Here is a 24565-nt window from a genome sequence, read left to right as displayed (position 1 = left end):
AGCATCTGATTTAAGTTTATCTATTGGAAAACAAAGATGAACCAATTTTAAAATATTTTAACATATATCGTAATATCATTTGATAAGGGACAATATTTACAAAGAGTCCGATATATAGATTAGCAATACATCGTGCTCCCTCTCCTATTTCGTTGGTAGAAATTAAAAAAGTGAGCCAAAGTTAAGCACATGGCGAAGATTCTGACCATCGCTTTGGTGATGATTTTCCTTGTTTCTTTAACCTCAGGTAATTCTTGTTTTCCTTGTTCTTATGTAAGCGACTATTATGTAAATTTCTTTTATTTTGGGTAAGTTTTCTGGAAGACGATTGTCGTATTTCGAAACCCTAACTACTTTACATTAAATTTCTCTATATATATATGCAGGAGGAAGATCGCGTCTTTCATACGAACTCCCGCAGTGTTTCAAGAATGTATATGATATAGGTTGCGATAGTGAAGAGTTCTGCTTAGTATTATGCTCAGACCTATGGAACACTTTAGAATTTTTTGATACAACTTGTGAGAATTATACCTGTAAATGCGAGTATGAATGCTGAAGTTTGGATGCAGAACAATTAGGCTAGCTATTCATTTTTTAATTAAAAATATTAAATTTGTAGAATTTTAATGTCTTTTATTTCAGGGATGATTTAACAATAATATGAATTGAGATATGATTAATAATTTAAATATGTTTTTATGAATTTTTATTTTTTGTTATACGTCTTTGTTCGAGGTTATTTTAATATTTTTAATATATGGAATTAGATGCTCAAAGGTTTTAGTTAGGCGTTAGTTTTTATGATACTTCATCTCAACAAGGGACAAAAACTTATGTGAGACAGTCTCATGATCGTATTTTGTGAGACATATCTTTTATTTGGGTTATCCATGAAAAAATATTACTTTTTATGCTAAGAGTATTACTTTTTATTGTGAATATCGATAGGGTTCTCCGTTTTACAGACAAAGATTCGTGAGACCGTATCAGAAGAGATCTACTCCTCAACAAGAATACACCGATTGTCTCTTTGTGTATGCGAAGAATAGGAAAAAAATTAGCCAAAACGCATCCTACGATATACATATTCAAAAACCGAAAAGAAAAACAATTAAAATTTTAACCAAATTAATCTTTCACGCTGAATTTTCACGCCAAAAATCAATTAGGCCAACCAATAATTTCTTCCAAAATTTCTCTTGCTCATTTAATACAAAGTTCGTCGGATTGTAGCTATTTTATATTTATACTATATTATTAAAGATGAGAGATTTATAATAACTAATTTTGATGTTGTAGTATGTTTTTTGATAAACCAAAATATCCCTTCTTCTCAAATTACAAAAAGCCATTTTATTCAAAAAAAATCATAAAAACTTATTTTAATAAATGTTTATCTCATTTATATCTGACATATCTTTATAAAATATTTTTTTTATCTTTATTTATATTTTGAATTATAAATCATAATATCATGTATGACATAAATTATTATACAAAACCATTTTTAAATTTAATATAATATCTAATTTTTTCACAAAAAAAAAATTTTTAATATTATTTTAATATATATGTACTACGAAGGAACATTAGTACTTTTGAAACAGAATGGACACATTAGGCATGTTATTAGGGTAAAACAATACAAAGAACTAAACCAAAAGTCCAAAACATTTTCATACTTAAATAAATTTAAGAGATCTCGTTCCATGTTAATTGGAAGTTTATTTGCTTGTTTTGCTTTGTTTTTGTTTTTGTTTTTGTTTTTTGTTTTGTTTTTTTTTAATCACGTGAGAACTCACAACCCCGTATTTTTTGGTTTCTATTAGTTGAACTCTTGGATTAACATAATTGTCTGGAAACAACGTTAGCCAAACAAACATTACTGAACAAGTCATATGTGATAATTTCGTTTGAAAAGGTTTTTGTAAAAAAAGTCAAACTCCTAACTATTATTAAATATTCACGTATTTCTCTAATTCGAACATCTTTGTGCACATTTGTCTTGCTTCTTACTAATGCTTCGAGTCCACCCCTCCAATTATCGTAATTATGATCATTTTCAGGATGAAGAGTAAAAAGTAGCCTGACATACTCCAGTTATTTCTAGAAAATTTTATAATTTTAGCCACTGGAATTGGAAATAATAGTAAAAAAAACTAACATTAACCACCTATCTGGAAATGAATAAAATATCAATCGCGTCACTTACAAAATCCTAAGAATAATCATATTTAAAAATATTCTTAAGAATAATTTATCATTCAATATGCATTTCTTAGACAAAATACATTAGAAAAATCAACTGCCAGAGTGATCAAGGTGCACTTGGGCTCGTCTCAATGAAATATTTTAAAAAAATATAATAAATTAATAATGCATTTTTAAAATGTAAAAGCGTTCGAATCAAGAGTTCTATAAAATTTGTCTGAAATATCTTTTACTTAATAAAAAACAAAAATTTATTTGAAATGTTAACTGGTTCATGCTCAAATCAGGACTGAAAGGCCTGCGGCATTGAGGATAATACGAAGAGATCATAAACAACGAAGGCACATTCATGCTGTTTGTTGTCGGGATGTCCGTATATAAATTCCACTACACACCAATCAAAAAGACTCTGATTGTTTGGTTTTCCGCTTTAAAATGAAGTCGAAACGATCTCTCACTGATGCCAGTACACCAGTTATGGTATTGGTAAAACGATGCAGATTTCCATAGTAAAAAATACTTGTTGCTAGTAGAACATGCTCTTTCCATACATCATCCAGACCTTAAAGGCTAAATGCCAAGATGTGCCAACAAACAATGTGCTAACATTGAAAAAATCATTGTTCTGATAAATTCGGTACTTGAAATAGAATTCCAAACGAAAAGAGGATAAGGTTACACTTATTCTATAGCAATACCACCTCTCACTGGTCTCCTCCAGTCAAAGATTTGATGATATCAGAATCACCTGAAAATATCGCACATACTCCGCATCACGTCCCCAAAATTTGCAAAACAAGGCATGAAGCAAAATAGAGATGGAAATATTTTGCTAAATCTTACCTGGGTCCAATATACTGAGGCATGATACCCGGAAATACTTTCCACACGCAGTTCCTAGATCAACATTGTCTACAAAATATAGAACCACTATAAGAGGCAAGAATGAATATGAAATACATGAAACCAATAAGAAGGAAAAGAATAGGATAACAGATTTTTCCAACTGTTGTACGAATAGGTTGAAATGGCAGGGTCTGGACAAGCTGAGCTACACGACAGGATCTGGTTATTTACATCTGCTCAGTGGTGTCGAATGCTTTGTCTGACTTAAGTAGTACTAAAATCACATAATCAATAAATTCGGGATCTTTCATCAAAAAGTAAAGGTAACATGAAATGGATCTCTGATTGAAACTGTTAGATAAACTAAAATCTCAAAAAACTCACAAACTAAGTCCACTAAGGGGAAAGAAAGAGGATAAAATGACATGATAACCACGAAGAGTTCAGATCTTTCAATAGGGAATAAATCATAGTTGTTGAACTCTTTCAATAGCGAATAATCAATAAATAATGAAAAAACCAGTACAATCACAACCGAAAAATGCATCATGCTTCAAAATCATTTGCGATCAAATTTCCCTTCCAGAAAGACCAATTACAGGTAAAATACTCATAAGTACACTCAACAATTAAGTACACAATCCATGTATGTACACATCCAATGCCTATTACCCATCTCACACACACAAACACACAAAACATTGCAATTTAGCATATTGCCAAATGAAAAATAAAACTAAGAAACCACCCAGAAAACTCACTTCCGTTGAAATGATGAACCACAACTTTAGAAAGCATGGCATAGTACTCGATCTCCGACTTCCTCAAAGGTGGACAGTTGTTAGAGATCAGCACCAATTTACCTGGAATTTTCAGTATCCCCAAACACGTCGAATAACTTTCGAAAATAAAACGGCGCATAAAATAAAACAAAAAAAATCATAAAAAGCTGAACCTTTGGAGTTTCTGAGTGTCTTCAGAACTGTCTTGTAACCAAGAGTGTATTTTCCACTCTTCACCACGAGAGCCAACCTGTTGTTTATGCTCTCGTGTGTCTTCTTCTGCACTCATTTTTTCAATCAAGTTTTTTCTCACCATCAAAAAATAGATCAAAGCACATCATATATACTTATATTTTGTATCTGAACTAATACACATCTTAAAAGTGCGAAGAAAAAGAGAGATTCACCGTCTTCTTAGCGGCGACCATGGTGGCGGCGTTCCGAAAAGGAGAAGCGAATGAGCGGCGTCGGCAGGGAAATTGAAGACGATAATACGAGGAGACTGACGCGAAATCAGATTTATGTTTTTAGGGTTTAGTTAATTAGCTTCATTTTTTATCTATAGGCCCATCGGGCCATTCTATCTAAAAGGGCCTGGTATTGACATGTGGGCCGGTATTACTAATGTTTTTTATAATTAATTTGATTTGTTTAAGTAAGGGTGATGTCATAATGAAATATCATGTTACAATTTGAAATAATTATATTTAAATGATATCATATTATTATGATAAAAAGCATTAAAAGAATAAACTATAATTTCAAATAATAATAATAAAATAAAATAAAATAAATATAGAAACTAAATTACAATCTTAAAAAAATAAATTAAAAATATAAAATAAACAATAAAATCAAAACTTTCTCTATTATATGCTTAAACTTAATAATGGTAATAAATACTACGTCTTCATCCAATCATCAATTCAAACAAATCTACCTAATGCCATTATAGCTGCTAAAGTATCTAAACAAGAGTATATATTAATTTTGTGTTTTTTTTAAGAATAAATTGTGTAGTTTTAAGAATAATTATGTATTGTTTTATTAGTTTTTCAAAAGAGATTCCAAAATTTCAAACATAATTATTCTAATTGAAATGCCACACACACACACACACACACACACTGATTGTTCAAGAAAAGCAGCAGCTAAACTCTACCGTGTAGGCAGCACCTCAACCACTTGACTAAGGTGCAGAAAAAAGTTCCAGAAAGGCAAAAAGAGACGAATTCCAAAAGGGTTACCTGCATTTCTCTGTTATATTCACGGGTTCTTTTTCTCTCAGGCAGAAAATGCATCATTTTGCAGCGAATCTTCTTTCAGTTTCCGTGTTTTTCTTCTCCGTCGATGCATTTGCTGCGAAGCCCATTTACTCATCAAGGTTGATTCACAGATTCTCTGACGAAGCACAGGATTTGTGGGCTTCCAAGTACAAGAAACTTGGAGGCAACGGAACGACGAATTGGGCCGAGAAAAAAAGTTTCAGGCATATGAGAATGCTGCTGGGGAATGATTTGAAGCGGCAGAGACTGAGGCTCGACTCCCAGACTCAGCTTTTGGTTGCTTCTCAAGGCAGCAGAACTTTTGATTATGGGAATGACTTGGGTTGGTATGGATTTTTTTGTCTATCTTGTCTTTTACATTTTTAAGATTTTTCTGCTTCGGTTTATTTTATTTACTCGCGATTCTCAGTAACGTGCTTTGGTTTTTCCGTGAATACGTGGGAATGAAGAAATGTGTATTATATGTCCTCTGTTTTTCTTTTTCTATACTTTTTTTGAGGGTCTATTTAATGAGAAGCAAAAGTTTAGCTTTATAATGTGGCAATCCCTGTGTGTTGGGGATGAAACATGGTATTTTTCTCAAACTTTTTTTGTGTTTTACTTCTTTATTTCTATGATATTCCTAACGCACCAGTGAGAAGCATGCAACTGAGCTAAGATGTGCATTGCTGAGAATTCTCTACTGTGATGATTCATATTTGTGTGTAAAGAATCTTTCTTTTTACTAGTACACAGGGGTCATAGGTTGTGTAGTTTGGACGGATAAGATTTATCAACATCATTCAAGTTTATCTTATTATGGCTTTGTAAGTCGAGATGATCTAGTAAAAAGTGGATGAGAAATCTCTCTTTATCTCTGGCAAGAGCAATATTAAGTCCGGCTCCTGAATTTTTTGTTGTGGGGCTCCATTTTTCCAGTTATGGTAATTGCAAGGCTTCAATGAGAACGATGAAGTTAGGATACACTTTTTTATGATTATCTTCCACCTTTGTTTTTGAGGCAGGTATAAATAGTGGGGAAAATGAATTTTTTGGTCCATTAACTTATCCAATTTTGGGGTTTGATCTATTAAATTTTCAAAGTTTGGTTTTGGTCCGTTAACTTTTAATTTTCGTCTATAGTGATCCAATTGTCGATTCATCATCTGACAACTTAACAATTTTCGATGTCATGTCAGTGTTTTTCAATTTCATGTCATCATTTTCCAATTAAATCATCAATTGGACCAAAATAGTGAAAAAGTAAAAGTTAGTATACCAGAACCTAATTTTGAAAAGTTAGTGGACCAAAAACAAAAATTGAACAAGTTAATAGGTCACAAAATTTCTTAAGCAGCTTATGTGGCAGCTAAATTAGTGAAGTACATAAGCTAGAGCAATTAATTTTATAATGGTTTGGGCATTTAGTTAAAGCTAATTGGTTACTCGGATGATCAGGAGAAAATTGATGATATTTCTGTTAAAGTGAAATCCATTTGAAGGGTCTGACTGCATTGAGTTTAAATATGGATGTGGTCCTTAATCGCATAGCAAGGAACAAGACGGGATACTATGCCACAACTTAAGAATTATGAGCTGAGGCTTGGACGATTGGAACTTTTTTACTACCTTGCATGCTTTTCCGGTTTGCCGGTCACAACGCGGAACTGAATGAATCTTGAGAAAAATGAAAGCATCCCTATTAATGTGTTTTTTAATGCCATAAAACCTTTTTTTGCTTCCTTCAGCACGAGACAGTTGATGGTTTATTTGTTTAATATTTCTTTTGTAGGCTGCATTACACTTGGATTGACATAGGGACTCCAAACACTTCTTTCCTCGTCGCATTGGATGCTGGAAGTGATTTGTCTTGGGTTCCTTGTGACTGTGTACAGTGTGCACCACTCACCTTAAGTTACGACATGTTGGTAGGCTCTGTTTCCAAGATAAAATCATGTGGTTGGTTTCTTCATGTTGATTTTCGGACTTTGAGAATATAAGTTTATTCTTTGATGTCATACTTCTAAGCTAGGATGATTTACATAGTTTTGCTTTTGAACAAATGGTGACGAAGGGATTCACTTTTCTGCATACTATTTCAAACTCATATAGATGAACAGATGCAAATTTTGGTCTCTAAGGCTTTTATCCTTTGCATCTCAAAATTTTTAACTTAAACAAGATAAATTATGAATGATGTTTGATTCATATGTCACTTCAAAAGCTTTTCTTTCACTTTTTAACCCATATGTCTTCATTCAGTTTTCAATCCAGAACTTTAGAATATAATCAGCATTTTCTCTCTCTACTTTTTTCAGAAGTTCAAAGCAGTCAACTGTACCTAGTATCTGATAGCAGGTCTAGCTGTTAATTCTTCATTGATTGATTGGCAGGTGCTCCCTCATTTGTGGGGCATCTATTATGCAGGATACAGAACTCAGTCAATACCGTCCATCCCACTCGAGCAGTAGTATGAGCATGCCGTGCAGCCATGAGTTGTGTGAAAAGGGGCAAAGTTGCCCCAATCCAACGGGACACTGCCCTTATAGAGTAAGTTACTTATCAGAAGATACGTCAAGTTCAGGATTTCTTTTCCAGGATTTGTTGCATTTGGCATCAGTTGGAGGACATAAACCACAAAACGCCGCCCAAGCTACTGTAATTATCGGGTATGTTTGGGACATTTATGCTACTTATCCAACTTTTTTTCACTATTTTATTTATTATATCTTGTACATTTTGTTTATTTTAGCTGTGGCAGCAAACAAAGTGGTATTTATTTGGATGGAATTGCTCCTGATGGTCTTATGGGACTGGGACCGGGAGACATTTCCATTCCAAGTATGCTTGCAAAATCGGGACTTGCTCCTCATTCATTCTCATTTTGCTTCGACGAGAGCTACTCCGGGACTCTCTTCTTTGGAGACCAAGGGCCTGAATCTCAAAGATCTACTCCTTTTTTTATCTCTAACGGAAATAAGTGAGATTAGCCATTACTATATTCTTCCTATTACTGGTTTCTTAAACTTCTAAGTTGACGTCCAGGTATGGCTTTCTCTCTTTTGATTATTGGATTCTGATTTGTTTCAGCGCTGCCTACATAGTACAAGTGGAAAATTTTTGTGTTGCAAATTTTTGTCTTGAGCAAACTGAATTCCAAGCACAAGTTGATACTGGTTCCTCATTTACATACCTTCCCAGCGAGAGCTACAAATATATCGTTGCTGAGGTTTTTGTCACCACATATATTTTTCCTCTTAATTTTTGTTTTACTGTCTAGTTTTTTCCTTAATTTTTGAATGGTAATCCTTCTTGTTACAGTTTGATAAGAGAGCAAATGTTACCAAGATTAGCACTCAAGGATTCGATTACTGTTATGAGTCGAGGTAAAGCTAGAAGTATTTCATTTACTTGTGCATTGTCCATTCACGAATTGTATTTGGTCCAAAGCTCTGGAGGAGTTGGGTTTGGTGTGGGTTGCTCCAAGATTAGTGTGTGAAATGTTTGTCTTAGATATTGGTCGTGATCTTGGCAAGAGAGGAAGTATTTTTTGGCATGTGACAGTCCGTTGTATTTGTTGGTCAATCTGGTTGGAGCAGAACATCAGGATCTTCGACATTATATCAGCAGAGTCAAGTGATGAATGTTTGTAAAAGATCAGGTTTAGGGCTGCCTTTTGGACAAGAAAGCACTCAGATTTTATGCATTTCTCGATTTCAGATTTAATTAGGGATTGGAGCTTTATTTGTTGTTTATGTAACCAGAGCTTCATTTATCTTTTAAGTAGCTAAGAATATCTTGTCTGTCTTTTGTAACCTTTTAACTTTAATTATTCTAATAAAAGATAATTTCTTAAATATAAAAAAGAAGTATTTCAATGTCATCCCGCTGTTATCTTTCTTCAGCTTTGTAATTGGATTATATATCTGCTGTTTTCCTTTAAGCTGATAGTCTCCATTCTCTCTGACGCAGTTCACTAAAATTGCCGAACTTCCCAAGCATGAAACTTATATTTGCCACAAACCAAAGTTTTGCAATTGAAAATCCCATGCTCCACATAGCAGATGATCAGGTGCATATTCATTATCTTTGTTCTTTTGTAATATTGGTCTGAGATTGTATTGCTGATGCATACTGAATTTTCTCGTAGAATTGGTTAAAGGGTATTACTAAAAGGGATGTTCACTGAACCATTTGTTCATACTTAATAAGTTGTATTAATCCAAATTTAGAATTCTTCTTGCACTTTTGAATAATGATGCAAGTCTTTTATTGGCTGAAATACCTAAAGATATCAGGGAATGTCACGATTAAGCTTATTTAATCAAAGATATATATCTCAGACGATGCAGTTTTCCAACATTTTCAAAAAGGTGTTGAAGTGTATCCTCCGGCTGGCGCGTTCAAAACTTTAACTTCCCATGTCTTTGCCCATCTTTTCAGTTCCTGAAAACGGAATACGATTTTCATATTTGGTCCATGGAGTGTTTTCATTTGGCGCAATATTTTTTTTGCCGTGCTATAAAGTCGGAAAATGTTTGTGCAGGGGGACTTATTTTGTTTGGGTATACATTCTACAGATGGAGAGCTTGGTATCATTGGACGTGAGTGCTTCTCCACCCTACATATTTTTCCTGCTTTCTAATTGTTTCATGCATAATTATATTTTCTCACATGATTATTCCACAGAAAATTTCTTGATGGGTTACCTCATGGTTTTTGATTGGGAGAATATGAAGCTCGGCTGGTCTTCATCTAATTGTAAGTGAATTCTGCAAAAGTGTCTGTACTTTTCAAGAGAGGAGGGAAATGCAAGAAATAACAACCAGCGTTGAGGCAAAGTTGTACCAGGCAGGAAATGTCGTTCTCAATTTCCACCTACTCATTTTGGAACTGTTTGCACGCACTCAAACACGCACTTCATGCTTTTACGAGTAGAATGTCATTAGATAACTTGTTATTCTATTTGTATAATTATATCTTGCAGAAAATATTAATCTTGTAGGATGCAGAATTTGTTATAATACTAAAAGTTATGGCTGTTTGTACCAAGACAACTCAAATTCTTGAAACTTTTTAGCAGGCCAAATGCCACGTTTCTAGTATTGTGCCACATAGACAAAGATAGAGAACACTTTGGGCTACTCATACCACCTAACAAATCTTGACATCCTTTCTTTATATATAACTTATATTTTCTGCTAATATTTTGGTATTGGTGTGAATCCACATTTTTCCTGACAGGTCAAGATATTGGCAGTGGAAGTGAAATACAATGGACGCCTCCTTCGACTGAAACATCACAAAATCCTTTGCCAACCAACGAACAACAGCAAAACCCTCTTGCGGTTGCACCTGCGATTGCCGGTCGAGCTTTCCCCAAACCATCTGCAGCTTCTACCCTTGTTACTCTCCATCAGTACAGTATTGTGAATTTGCATCTGTTAATTTGGGGCATGTATCTGATCTATCTCGTATGAAACGCCAAATTCTGAACATCCATCTGTAAATCTGATGTCCATTTCCATAACCTCAATAATAATCTTTTCGACCTCACAAGTCTCTAAATTCTTAAAATAGTAGTTTGTTAAAAAAAAAGCTAGCATGCAAAATGTTAGGCTGTGTTTAGACAAATTGATTTAGGTAGATTTGATTTCAAATTTAACTTGTCCTCCGTTGTATTGATTTGGTCTACAACAAGGGCAAGGAGATTGAAATCCATACTTTTGGTCATTTTGTAAAACAAGAAAAATTAACAGCACAAATAAATTGATCTGAATCTTATAAACATAACCAAACTTTATTGATTTGGATTATGTCCAAACACACCAAAACTTCACTTTTCTTAAAATTATCCTCTTTAAATTAAAGATATCAAATGACTTTTGCCTCTTCTTGCGGAACTAATTCTTCCTCGACTTTATAAAAATCTTTGGCCATCCAATTCAATAATTTTAATCTAGACAAATAATTTAAAACTACTTACTATACAATAATATTTGTCATGCTTTAACGACAATCATGGTCTATATATTACTCTATTATATACACAATAAGTTAAACAAATTAGGCAAAAACTTGTGTGATACGGTCTCACGAGTCGTATTTTGTGAGACGGATGTCCTATTTGGGTCATCCATAAAAAAATTACACTTTTTATGCTAAAAGTATTACTTTTTATTGTGAATATCGGTATGATTGACCCGTCTCACAGATAAAGATTCGTGAGACCATCTCACAAGAGACCTAATCAGCAAATTATATACCATTTTACAAATATACAAAGAGTAGGTCTCTTGTGAGACGATCTCACGAATCTTTATCTGTGAGACGGGTCAACCCTACCGATATTCACAATAAAAAGTAATATTCTTAGCATAAAAAATCATACTTTTTCATGGATGACCCAAATAAGAGATTCGTCTAACAAAATACAACTCGTGAGACCGTGTCACAAAAATTTTTCTCATATACAAAAACTTTAGAGGTTTCTAAATTTGGGTTATAAATATGAATTAATAAAAATAGGATAGGTAGACCTAGGGAACCATTACCACTAATTAAATTAATAGGTCTTCGTGTACAAAAATAATATACTTATAAAAAATATTTATTAATTTATTTTTTTAAAGTTGTCCACGGTTTTGAGAATAATTAGCATTTGTATGGATAAAAAAATAACATGGTTACGTATTCTTTATTATTTTCAAAATATATATTTTTTTTTCACAACTTTATATAATTTTTATTTTAATTTTCATGATACATATATTTTTTAAAAATCACATAAATATTTCCATGGGCTTATCTTGGATTAGCTTCATCACTGTAGTATATATATTTCGTTTATAAAAAGAGATCAAAGCAACAGTGGCGGATCACGAAACATGGCGGCGGCGCCAGCATTTCGCTATCTTTTTTCTCACTTTCAGCGTTGCGCTGTTTCCACACGTTCCTCTTCATTTTTCCTCAAAGGCTCGATTCCACTTCACAGAAAGCTTTCCTCCTTTAAATGTATCAGTCATAATCCCCTTGCCATTGGTACACCTGCTAAAGGTCAGCGTTAGCACTTGACTCCGTCTCTCGAACACACTTGCTTGGTTTCTTGAATTGTTTGCTTTTTAATTGATGAGGAATGTTGTTGTTAACGTTTGGTAGAACTAATAAAAACGCCATCAAAATTGCTTGTGGGTGCTGAAGAATCAAGATTGCAACTTTTGGTCTTAGAAAACCGGTAATTGAAGAAAAATGTAAAGGGTGTAAACTTAATAATTGACACCACATGTATCTTGGACCGTAGAAAGTTAACATATTCATTTCTCTATATCTTGTCAAACTTATGTAATGATATGAAAACTATGTTTATGAGTTCTCAAGTTACGACTCTTTATGGTAGAAAACACTTTGGTACTGAGAAAAGATGAGAGAATTGAAAATGGAGACGTGACCTGCGCTGATCCAATTTTGAGCTCGAGTACGATTGCTGCAATTGTAACTTCATTGGGTGGGCCACCAGGTGCAGTGGGAATTGTCAGATTATCTGGCCCCTCATCTGTATCTATTGTTCGGCAATTGTTTCAACCCAAGTCTACAAAGAAAAGAAAAGGTTCTGGCTGGTGGCCCCATAGTCATGTGGTCGAGTATGGAATAGTCATGGATTCTGGTGGGGATGCCATTGATGAGGTACTATGATTTTAACTGATATTAAGTGAGTGTTGTCTTATTGTCTATATCATATGCAAATATACTTTGTGCCCAACACCTGATGGATAAGGATTGTTGGACTTTGTGTGACTTTCTTGCTTATTTCATATTCATATTTGCATGCTGAAGCCTCTTTGGATGTTTGGATGCAGTTCTCTCCATTTTTTTTAATCAATAATACCAAGGCCTAGAAGGATACTCAAATTCATGGTGTTTTGTGCTTTGAACTGGAATGCAACTGTATTATGCTTTTGCATGAAACGTGATTGTATGCTTTTCGTCCAGGTTTTGGTGGTTCCTATGTTGGGGCCAAAATCATACACTCGTGAAGATGTGGTTGAGTTTCAGTGTCATGGCAGTGAAGTGTGCCTGCGTCGCGTCTTGAGGGCTTGTATAGACGCTGGGGCGAGGCTTGCAGAACCAGGTTTTTTCCACTTTGCTATATTGTACAAGTAACGTTTGAGTTTAGGACTCGCTTTTAAGTTCATAAAAAAATCAATCTTAAGGCTTAAAGAAAGCTGGCGTGGAAAATATTTGGGAGACAACATTTTACATGAGCTTTCTTGCAACCCTCCCACCAAGAAACGGAGTTTCTTTATTATCTTTGTGTGTTTGGCTACAGGGGATTTAAAGCCTTTTGGAGGGATTTTTCTATTATGAGGAGAACATTTTCGCGGCACAATGTGTTGAGAGTTGTAATTTCCTATATCCATTTTGCTCGGACTTTTTCTGTAGGCTATGTAGTTCAGGAAGTATTTGAGTTTTGTGAGGACTTTATGCATTGGAATCTTGGATATTCCAGTGACTAAATTTTATGTATTGTTTTTTTGGGTATCTGATAATAATTTAACTTACTCGATGTGGTATGTGCTAGCTTTTGCCCAGATATTGGGTACATCAAAATTATCGAAATTGGGAGTATGCATGAACAATTTCCACATATTTGTAAAGTTATATGCTCGTTTACTAAATGCCAAGGTGGCTTTTCGAAGCATTTGGCAGAGTTAAAATAGTACAAGGTTCATAGTGGTAGCCAATTTTATCATTCCATGGACTCATGGAGGGATGCATGTTTAGTTTCTTCTTTTTACTACTCTTTTTTAGCTACTTCATCATAGCTGTCAGGACAGTGAATCAAGTTATTCAAGAATCTAAACTGTATTGCTTATACCCATGAAGAGTCTGTGTGCTTTAAGTCTATCCGTGCCTGAAATTTACTTGATTATTCCTGGGTTGAATCGGTAACCTGTGTTGTAGTTTCTTAACTTGAAAGTTGTAGTATTTACATTCAAATCATTGGTTGGTAAGGTTTCCAATTTTATAGTCCAGTTTGAAGAACCTCATTTATTAGACTAACTGAGAAGTGGTAAATTATCCATGGTAATTCACTGGTTTTCTCCATTTCATTATCCCAGGTGAATTCACTCTTCGTGCATTTTTAAATGGCCGCTTAGATCTGTCACAAGCTGAGAATGTTTCCAAACTAGTATCTGCCAAGTCAGTGGCTGCTGCGGATGCTGCTTTGGCAGGGATACAGGTAATCTAGCATATGTTAGATTTTTATTCCTGTCATGTGTATTGGTTAAGTAAACCTCTTTTGACTCATGATTGATGTAAATATTTATTCAGTTTCCTTCGTATTGATGTAGGTATTCTTGAAATTTTGTTTTTTATGATAGGGAGGCTTTTCTTCTGTAGTGAAATCATTAAGAGCTCAGTGCATTGAGTTGCTGACGGATATTGAGGCTCGCCTCGATTTTGAGGATGAGATGCCGCCCCTAGACTTGAATTTGGTTATAGATAAGTTACATGAGATGTTGCAAGAAGTGGATGATGCTCTGGTAACTTCTAATTATGACAAGCTTCTGCAAACTGGATTGCAGGTACCCTTTGAAGTAGATTTCTTATGCATTTTCTTTCATGATGAAGACAAAATTGTGAGATGAATTTATGTGATATATAATATCTCAACTTCTTGTCGTTTTGCTGTTCTTAGTCATATTATTTATTTAACCATTTGGGTTGTGTGGGCTGTGATAGGGTTGTATATGATTTGTCGTAAAATTGGCCATCATATACACCAGAGTGGTTCTATCTTGCAACCGGTCTTTATTTTTTGGCAAGCTTTGGTTGTATATTTCCTAACTTTGTACTCTTTTCTGCTTAATCATTATTCAGGTAGCAATTGTTGGCCGGCCAAATGTTGGGAAATCGAGCTTACTTAATTCCTGGAGCAAAGTAAGCTTTCGAATTTGATTTCTTTGCACGTTACCTTTGCTTTTGGTTTTCCAACTGAATTGGTCTGAGGAGTCAGTGTAGCAAAACAACCGTAATTTTGCCAAACCTATTGGAATAATTTAAAGTCTCTGGTTGTTTCAATATGCCGAACTGGTCTTTGACTGGTTCTTCGTAACGAGTTATTGGCCTGCATCTATAAAGCCATTGCACCTTCAGTTCGCTGTATTTGATTAGCATCTGTAGTATCAACCTGTATGTCAAATGAAAGATACACAAGTTTCAGCTGACAAACTTTTACCTTCAATTTTTGGCTTTTGGATATGGAATCAGTTTTCAGTAAATACGTGACATTTAGTTCATAAGTTTTATAATGCCAGGTCATGGAAAATATGCCTTTCATGCATGTATTCACATCATGATCATGGGTTAGCATCTCTGAAGACCAGCCTTTAGTTTGTTTCGGACATGTTCGATTTATAAACAATCTCAGTGGGTGATAATATAAATATCTGTGCCATATAATAGCCTCTTTTCTCTTCTATATCAGAGTAGCCCATGCTGAATTTAGAGTTCTATCGGTGTGTTGTATCCTAACACCGTATTAAATTTCTCGGTATTTTCATCTTTGTGACGCACACTCTACCTAAGTGCAGACGCACGCTCTACCTAATTGTATAATCGTATCTACATTTTAGCATACAGACTGAGAGAGCAATTGTTACCAATATTGCTGGCACAACGCGTGATGTGGTGGAAGCTAATATTTCCATTGGTGGAGTTCCTGTCACACTTCTTGATACAGCAGGCATCAGGGACACTGATGATGTGGTGGAGAAAATTGGTAAGGTTTTGCTCATATACCTAACATTATGATTAAATTCGTTTTAATTTTAATACTGATGAGGACTGTTTCAAATTTGTTGCCAACATTGGTTTTAATAAGCAGTCAGATTTTTCAAGCCTCAAGTGTCATCTTTTTGGCTCAATTAGTATCCTCACTTTTGTTTTATGTTAAAACTTCTCATGAGCTCTCCGCATCCTGAAAAACCTATCCTTACCTCTGTTTCTTACTTATCTTGGTGCAATTATGATGTTATGGTGACTTGTATTTAAATTTTGTGACATCTGAAAATAATGTGTTGTTTTCATATTTGGGTCCCTCTATTTTCTGAAAAAGGTGTTGAAAGGTCTGAAGCTGTTGCAGCAAGTGCTGATATCACTGTCATGACCACGAGTGCAATAGATGGATGGACCTTGGAGGATGATAAGCTACTTGAAAGGATTCAGAGTCACAAGGTTTTATAGACTTTTCTATTCACCAGTAGTATGTTCTTGTTTCCTCTTTGGTTGGGGTTTTTTTGCACGCCCTTCATTCTCTGGTCAATCTGAGCATTAGTAAACTATATCTTGTGAATTGTTTCTCTTAATTATGTGGCACATGCTATGTCAGGCAAAGATGCTTAGAGTTATCAGTATAAATTACGTTTTCCTTTTGGTTTACAGACTTGCAAATTTTTGCCTCCAAGGATTTAGTTGCATTTTCCTCCATTTCTGTTCATTTCTCAAGGGGTGGACAAAATTTACTCAATACCTTGTTCCTTTCCCTCCCATGCTAGTGGGGATCCTGTTTTACTTGCTTGAGTTGGTTTTATTTAGTTCAAAGGGTGAGGAACTAATAGTTCTTGTTTACCTTTTTTGAAATCAAGCTCGCATCTTCGTCAGCTTCTCCAACTATCCTCGTAATCAACAAAATAGACTGTGTGTCGTTTTCTTGTGATTGGGACAATGAAGTTATTAGCTCTTTCAGCAAGCACGTTTTTACCAGTGCTATAACGGGTCAAGGAATAGCAGAATTGGAGTCTGCCATAATCGAGTTAGTAGGCTTGAATAAAATCCCTGCTGGGGGTCGCAAATGGACGGTCAACCAGGTTAGTGTTTTACCTGAGCCCATGGCTGATATTTATTTCACATTAATAATGAAGTTAGCGTTTCTCAGCGGCAATGTGAGCAGCTTGTTCGCGCGAGGGAGGCTTTCTTAAGGTTGGAAGCATCAATTGAAGAAGGCATTGCCTTTGATTTTTGGACGATTGATCTGAGAGAAGCTACCTTGGCTCTCGGACAAATTAGTGGGGAAGACATTTCTGAACAAGTTTTGTCCAACATATTTTCCAAATTCTGCATTGGCAAGTAAATTAAATATACATATACATATATATACATATACATATATATATATATGCACCTTTTTTGTTAACATTTTGTGTTGCATTTTTTGTAAAATCAATTGGAACTTATCTCAAACATCATGTAATATCCGTGTACATCATGAACGGTACTTTACATAAGGGACTAATTCAATTGGTACAATTGTCCTGTAATTCCATGTTCTGCCCTATGAAATGTATGAATGCTGTTTGTTCGTACAATACATTATTTTGGGTGGTCATTGTTAATTTGAAGAATATTTTTAATTAGAAAATCATAGCCATTCTTCAAAGGGAAGGAGATTTCCAAAACTCCTTTGTTCATTTACTCCTTGGAGTACACAACTCAAATAACTAAGTACTCGAAATAAAATAGTTTTTTGAATCGCTCAACTTTGATCTCTTGTAGAGAACTGCGCCTGAACTAAAATATTAACTTATCATTACAAAAAATTTCTACCATATTTGCTTTCTTTTTCGATAAAATTAGAACAAACTTGTGGAAGTAGATTTTTTAACCATGTTGATCAGCTTTACAACGACATAGGTCTCATTTAACTAGGACAGAAGTAATCATCATATATATCCTCGAACTATAATAAATCTATTGAAATAGTTACGAATATTTCATATGGACAACTTTTAGTTTCACAAAATGGCAAACATGTCACCGCACTTCCTATGTTACACAAATGCTCCGACTCCTAGTTTCATCAGAACTAACAAACTCCAATACATAAATATAATGAATACAATTTCACCACAGCATGCATGTGATACGTTAAATATTTCTTGTTAAAAGAAAGATAAAAATTACAATTTATAAGGCAGAAAGAGCAAGGGCCGCAGTAAATTCCTTTCTTTAATTTAGTCAGGATGGTCACCTTGGACCTGATAATTCAACAGCATGCAAGTTTTCGGTCGAATCGACGATCCAATCCGAATTAGGATGTGGTGCTAGCTCGACTTCTTGCCGAAGAACTTCGATCTTTTGCCATTCATCCCATCTCTCAGCTAAGCCATCACCTTCGAGCATTCTCACGACTTCTGACATCTTTGGCCGGTCCATTGGAGAGCTTTGCGTGCAAAGCAAAGCGACTTGTATTAGCTGCTCGACTTCCGCCTCCACATATTTGCTCTGCAGATCGGGGTCGACCAACATTTCCAACTTCTTTTCTTTTAGTAGCCCTTTGACCTGAAATAGAAATTAAAGTAAAACCATATTTTGAATGTGTTAGAAATCAAGTAAATATATTATAGAAGCAGATTTGATATAATTAAATTTATCATGCATCTTTTCACAAGTTTTATCTTAATTGTTAAAAAGGATTTCTTGGTTGTGGGTGTAGACATTAACAGCTGAACCACAAAAATCCTTGTATGCCACCTTTCATTGTATTGCTAGTTCTATCATTTAAAATTGGATATGGTTTGAACAGGAGACCCCGATATAATTTTTTCTGTCTCATGTGCTATCATAAAATACAGCGACAGACAAATAAAAAAGAAAAGTATGGCATACCCAATCAAGAAGCATGACATCATCATCATTTGCAAGGCGAGCGAGATCAAATGCCCTCTGCCCTGTTATCAGCTCGAGAAGCATGATTCCATACCCAAAAACATCAGTTTTCTCAGAAGATTTTCCAGTGGATAGGTACTCAGGAGCTATGTGTCCTATAGTGCCACGAACAGCAGTAGTCACATGGGTGTCCTTATAATCCATGAGCTTAGCCAATCCAAAATCTCCAACGACAGCTTCAAACTCTTCGTCTAGCAATATATTTGCAGCTTTGACATCACGATGAATAATCTTGGGGTCACAGTGATCATGCAAATACGATAATCCTCGAGCAGATCCCAGAGCAATGCACTTTCTCGTGGGCCAATCAAGTGGCGGCTCATTTGGCGGACGTTCTGCATATAGAATAATTGATGAGTTATTTACACTTGAAGCTGGAAGTTAAGTCTTTAAAAGCAAAAGATTTTCAATAATACTTAGATGAACGAGCCAAAATATTTTATAAGTAAAATTTGTATATGCATGAATACCTCTTAAACAAGATGCAACACTTCCATTGGCCATGTACGGATAAACAAGCAATCGTTCAGTTGGGGTCATACAAAAACCACGAAGTCTAAGAAGATTTCGGTGCACAGCCATACTGATCATCTCAACTTCAGTTTGAAACTGAAGCTCCCCACCAGGTGTCCGCTCCTCCTTGAGTCTTTTTACAGCAACCAAGGAACCATCTGCCAGACGTCCTTTGTATACCTTCCCAAAGCCACCTCTCCCCAAAATATTTTTATTGCTAAAACTATCGGTTGCAACTTGCAACTCTCGAAGAGAGAACCTTTTAAGCTGTCCCAGATGAACTTCAGGATCCTCCTCAGCTGAAAGATTGGAAACTACTAATTACTATGGAGCTACAGAACATTTATATTTTTAGTACATGTATAGAATCAAATCACAAACCAGGCACATCAAAGAAATATTCCTGAGGTTTTCTCCTACGCCACCAGGCAAATACAATGGCAGGGGCAGCAAATAGCAAAGCAGCACCAGCAGCAACACCACCAGCTATGGCTCCAGTTGCGCTATTTCCTCCTGTGTTACATTTGGTAAATTCAAATAGTACGATAGAAAAACTTGATTTCAGAATCAAATACATCTGGAAAAAAGTTCTAACAGCTTGATAATGTTTCAAACAAAATAGAGATTGTGATGTTTCAAAAAAAAATTAACTCAGATAACTTAATCCGATCATTCAATACTGTAATAAATGCACATCGAAATATTCTAGCTCGGGTTGTAAACAGATTTCAACTCTGACGATCACCCAAGTTGCTTTGGATAAATCACTTCGGTAGAAAAAGCAACTTCTTCATTAATTTTAACCTGCAACTATTGTTAGCTTACCTCTTTATACACTACTTCAGTTAAAGAATAAATCTATTCACATGCAACTATCTGGTGTTGCACATTAACAAAAGCAGACACAAATCTTTGAAGGAACTGGCAATGCTCGTCCACATTTCTTTAAAGACAGTGAACAAGTGAACTCTGTTGATAGCAACAGTGTATAAGTAGCATTCACTTCATAAAGTCAATTTGAAAGAAAAATTGAACCATGAAAACAAGTAAGCCTTCTATCATTTTTTTCTTTCCTAATATAAACCAAGCCACAACATCTAATCTAACTAGGAAAAAGACCTGGTGATGAAATTGGGGGAGGTGGTATAAACGGCGGTGGTGGAGAAAATGGAGGAGATCCAGGGCATGGTCGTCCCGTGACAGGGCCGCACAAATCCAAGTTATTCGCAAAACTGTGACCAGGAAAAGCACCTATTTCAGATACTTATTAAAGCCATGAGTTTATTCAAACTGAAAATAGTCAAATACCTGATAGGTGTGAACAAAGAAAAAGAACCATTATCCGGAACTGGACCTGATAGTAGGTTGTTTGACAGATCCCTGGATAAGAATGTAATGAAACAATTCTCTTTACAATTCAAGTGTGCATCAAAATAAAAGAAAGTAAGATCAAATAGTTGAGACCAAAATGAACACTCACAATACTTGTAGGGATGAGATATTAGTCAATGACATGGGAATGGAGCCTGTCAAGCTGTTATTATTTAGCCGGCTATCCTTGCAATGACATAACAACAGAAAACAGTTATATCTGATATTTGTTAAGAAATATTATAAGAATGAGAACATCTTGGGGGAATTCAAGGCATCATATTTGTCCATGGAAGGTATTAACTAAAATCTTTCTCTAACCAAGGGAAATAAGCAGGTATTCATTCATTGCCAGGAAAACCAAAGAAAACAGTAGTTTGTCATTCTCATTTTGTTTCCATACCCTCTGTCCAAATTCTCACATGGTTAATTATCCACCAATCTCAACTGCCTATGTAAGACATCATAATTCATTTAGTTTTGCTTCTTTCGAGGATGGGGGTAGGGGACTGAGTATGAATAGTGAAATGCAATGATAAAATAAAAATTCAAGGAAAAATTTACACACAGGAAGCGCAACTTCGAAAGCTTGCCCAACGTGCCTGGAATGGGGCCAGTAAAACTGTTCAAGTACAGATCCAAGCTCACCAAATTTGTCAGATTTCCAACATCACTAGGTATTGGCCCACTTATGTTATTACTGTATAACTCCCTATCACAAGTAAAACCATTAAAGTAATCAGGTATACTGTGTAAGTTCAAACAAAAAGAAATCTTTAGTCAATTTGTTTAACAAGCACTGGAGCACGTCAAATCCTCTTAAAATGTAAGACATGAACAGCTTCTAATTAACAAAGAGAAGTGCATGGGCACAAAATAAAGAGTCGTGACTACCTGGATGCCGGATTCCCCTATTGTGCCAATGGTCAGAAAAGTATCCTTCATAATTATGTTCAAAATTTGTTTTGATGTCTATGTGTATGTTTGTTGCAAAAAAATGACAGAAAATGGCCATCACTATCTTCCAGCGGTGTGTGAAAATTAATAGCCGGATGAAAAGATATACCTCTAGAACTATAGACTGCTTACTTCTTAAAATCACACGAATGGACATCCCAAAATATGGGGAGATGATTTTTTTTCTAAGCAAAGTTCTCAAAATAATCTTGAGTGTGGAGACAAATATTTAGTACGAACATGGATAGTGATATTCTCAAAATGTGTCACATAAGCTCCGAAAATTTCTGTTCTTTTTGTTTCAAAAGATTCATTTGTAGCATATCATTGTTGCTTTGATATACATCAAACTTCAGAAATGAAGAAGAAGAAAAAGGTTTAAATTCTTCTCTAGAAAAGCCAGTAAAAACTACTGTAAGATAATGCAACCATGACATACAGGTACTGTAAATTCTTCAACAGGCCAAGCTGTGGAACCAATAGACCCGATAATGCAGCATTCCCAAGATCACTGGAGACAAAAGATAATGTTGGAAACAGACTAAACGGAACATGAAAACATGGCAGAAAATTTTCATTGGAGATGCTAACACTCTAATCACGCTGTTGTCATTGTTGCAGGTGACGTGAAACCACGTGCAAGGATTGACAAGGGTGGGATCCCAGCTCTGAAGCACATTGTTTGGATCCGCCAGGTTTGCTCTAAGGTTATGCAAAGCATCACCTGTTTGACCATTCCAACTGAAAACTTAGATGCTACAAGTAATAGTTCCTTAATACAAATAAAGTAATGTCCAAACATGTCAAGAAAGTAGATTTTTTCAATAACATCAAAGCAAATATAGTGGGTGAAAAACTAGGATCGAGAGTAGATTAATACTTGAAATGGAATCCTCGAGAATTACAATTCATGAAAAATCAATTCAACTTCACGTGGGGATATTTCATATTCCAACCTAAGGGATCAATATTTTGGTACAAATACTTGCGACACCATGTGCAAAGTTTCATTGAGCTGGCTCGAGTTTTTCTTAACCATGATAACAGTAAAATCACAATGAAGATAAAAAGCTAGCAAAGAAAACTCTTTCCATTCTGTCCAGAACACACCAATAAAACGGGTAAGCTCAAGCACAAAGTTTTACCAAAAGAGCATTATAATGTTTCAACAAGGAGATTGATAACTAAAAATTAGATTCATTCAACTCGTTCAAATATAAATTAAAAATATGAGCTCAGAAGAAGATCAATGACTAAAATATAGCATTCACCAAAAATATTCGGAATTAACAGCACAAACTCGTCACCGACCTTTCCAAGATACATGAAAGAAAATGCAAATGATTAACGAAAACAAATCTAAGCACACATTTTCCAATCGAACTGATAAGATTAACTCCATCACCCAACCTAAAGGCCCCAACGTTTCGAAAAATGCAAAAAAGTCGAGATGTAATACTGAAACCTGAAGAACAAATACTAAATGTCCAAATAAATTGGGGAAAAAATCAAAACCATCAGCACACAAATAAATAAACACTTTTTAAAGCACAAACCTTCCATATTAGCATAAATACACCTCAGCTGATGCACAATCAGAACCAACCAAACTACAACAGAAACCATCCCCTCTCTTTCAATGTTCTTCATCTCCATTTATATATATCCCAAAAGAAAAACTACATCTACATATCCAACAGAGTAGTCTAACTTCACCAGCCCAAAGATAAAAATCTCAGATCCAAATACAGAAAGACAAGAAATTTAAATAAAAGCCATCCAAACCCAGATGCATTAACCCTCATTCACCCATTCACTCCGACCTCCCACTTCTTCAAGAACTAACCCCACACCCCACAACGTCAAGAAACTGAAATGGGCTGCCTGCTAGTTTCCCGAAGATAATAAATCCTTGTACTCTGGGACTTTTATCAATTTCTTGGAACTTTTAATGGCACTCCTGCAAAACTTTTAACCTCTGCAATGTACTTTGCCTTTCCCTCTCTCGCTCTCTCTCTAGAAATCTCTCTCTGCAGTGGGAACTGTGGAGGTGAGAGGGTGTGTGAATGTGTGGGATAATTATCGTTTTTCTCCTTTTTGGTCGTGTCGCCTGCCCGAACGGTGGCACGAGCTGCCCGTAGAGTTCTGAGCTATAAACTTAAACGGCTTCTGCCTCTCTACGCAAAAAACTCGGCGTGCCACCATTAATCCTTCACCCCACCTTTTTCTCTAATACTCCACTCCCCCATGCTTAACTCTTAATCATAATTAATTAGTATAAAATAATACATCATGTGAATCTCCTACTAAACATACATGCAATTCATTGTAGATTAATAAATCCCACAAATTATGTCATCATGTAAATTAATTTAACTAGATAGAATTGTACTTTATTTAAAATCAAGATATATTTCTTCGATTACACATCAATAATCTCTTTGATCCCCTTTTGAATCGCAAATTTCATGGATTACTTTATACCACATCGGCATTCCGCATTTCAAATATTATAAAATGATGTGATACAAGAATATATGATGATAAAAATGTGTAAATTATTTTGGTGGATCCAAAAAATATGTACTTTAATCTATTTTTTTATGTCGAAGAACCTAAATTAGATAAATTCTCGAACTAACATAATAGTTTGCAAACCACACTGATTCATGTAAGATAAGCTCACTCGAAAAAAGTGTTGGCAAAGAGAATTGAAATTCTAATTATTGATCAAGTATTCACTTAATCCATCGGACACGAATATGCTCTCGAGCACTATTTAACCCATCGTTCATTTTGTTTGGGGTAGAAACAGGAAATTGCGTAGAGTCATTCTAATTTGTTACATGTAACAATTTACTCTGCCCGTTAATGTAATTCGCTAGAAAT

The 24565-nt window shown here is 35.1% G+C and overlaps 4 protein-coding genes and 1 long non-coding RNA gene across 7 annotated transcripts; 3 read left to right on the top strand and 2 right to left on the bottom strand.

Annotated features, from left to right (window-relative positions):
* Positions 1-68: 68 nt before the first annotated feature.
* Positions 69-624, top strand: LOC142552576 (uncharacterized). The gene is made up of 2 exons (XR_012821846.1): positions 69-247; positions 387-624. It is a non-coding gene; the product is annotated as an uncharacterized LOC142552576 (long non-coding RNA).
* A 2117-nt stretch (positions 625-2741) lies between these two features.
* On the bottom strand, positions 2742-4405 carry LOC142552821 (large ribosomal subunit protein eL30). Its single transcript, XM_075662663.1, has 5 exons — positions 4250-4405; positions 4016-4121; positions 3822-3923; positions 3058-3126; positions 2742-2962 (listed from the first exon to the last, which is right to left on the bottom strand). Exons 1-5 carry the CDS (start codon positions 4268-4270, stop codon positions 2919-2921), a joined length of 342 nt encoding a protein of 113 aa, XP_075518778.1. The 5' UTR covers positions 4271-4405; the 3' UTR covers positions 2742-2918.
* A 553-nt stretch (positions 4406-4958) lies between these two features.
* LOC142552822 (aspartic proteinase-like protein 1) lies at positions 4959-10684 on the top strand. 2 transcript variants are annotated; one of them, XR_012821874.1, is made up of 10 exons: positions 4959-5454; positions 6900-7035; positions 7535-7776; positions 7860-8087; positions 8198-8336; positions 8429-8493; positions 9080-9179; positions 9654-9711; positions 9797-9958; positions 10352-10489. XR_012821874.1 is itself a non-coding variant. In XM_075662664.1 (10 exons), the coding sequence occupies exons 1-10, from the start codon at positions 5138-5140 to the stop codon at positions 10585-10587; spliced, it is 1593 nt and encodes a 530-aa protein (XP_075518779.1). In that variant the 5' UTR covers positions 4959-5137; the 3' UTR covers positions 10588-10684. The 2 variants fall into 2 exon arrangements, 1 of the variants encoding a protein (XP_075518779.1); XM_075662664.1 differs by having other exon boundaries at positions 9797-9868; positions 10352-10684.
* A 1247-nt stretch (positions 10685-11931) lies between these two features.
* LOC142552819 (uncharacterized) lies at positions 11932-17460 on the top strand. 2 transcript variants are annotated; one of them, XM_075662661.1, is made up of 10 exons: positions 11934-12163; positions 12504-12790; positions 13097-13235; positions 14227-14348; positions 14491-14694; positions 14990-15049; positions 15752-15890; positions 16227-16345; positions 16756-16977; positions 17046-17460. In XM_075662661.1, exons 1-10 carry the CDS (start codon positions 11995-11997, stop codon positions 17238-17240), a joined length of 1656 nt encoding a protein of 551 aa, XP_075518776.1. In that variant the 5' UTR covers positions 11934-11994; the 3' UTR covers positions 17241-17460. The 2 variants fall into 2 exon arrangements, with proteins under 2 accessions (XP_075518777.1, XP_075518776.1); XM_075662662.1 differs by lacking the exon at positions 17046-17460 and having other exon boundaries at positions 11932-12163; positions 16227-16373; positions 16756-16889.
* A 378-nt stretch (positions 17461-17838) lies between these two features.
* LOC142552818 (somatic embryogenesis receptor kinase 2) lies at positions 17839-23891 on the bottom strand. Its single transcript, XM_075662660.1, has 11 exons — positions 23233-23891; positions 22268-22400; positions 22116-22187; positions 21288-21431; positions 20829-20900; positions 20657-20728; positions 20468-20580; positions 19730-19861; positions 19306-19647; positions 18776-19170; positions 17839-18448 (listed from the first exon to the last, which is right to left on the bottom strand). The coding sequence occupies exons 1-11, from the start codon at positions 23330-23332 to the stop codon at positions 18134-18136; spliced, it is 1890 nt and encodes a 629-aa protein (XP_075518775.1). The 5' UTR covers positions 23333-23891; the 3' UTR covers positions 17839-18133.
* Positions 23892-24565: the final 674 nt, after the last annotated feature.

The sequence above is a fragment of the Primulina tabacum genome, chromosome 8 (genome assembly GCF_025594145.1).
Source record: "Primulina tabacum isolate GXHZ01 chromosome 8, ASM2559414v2, whole genome shotgun sequence".
NCBI lineage: Eukaryota > Viridiplantae > Streptophyta > Magnoliopsida > Lamiales > Gesneriaceae > Primulina > Primulina tabacum.
Note: the sequence above shows the minus strand (reverse complement) of the source record. Positions and strands in the feature narration are given on the sequence as shown.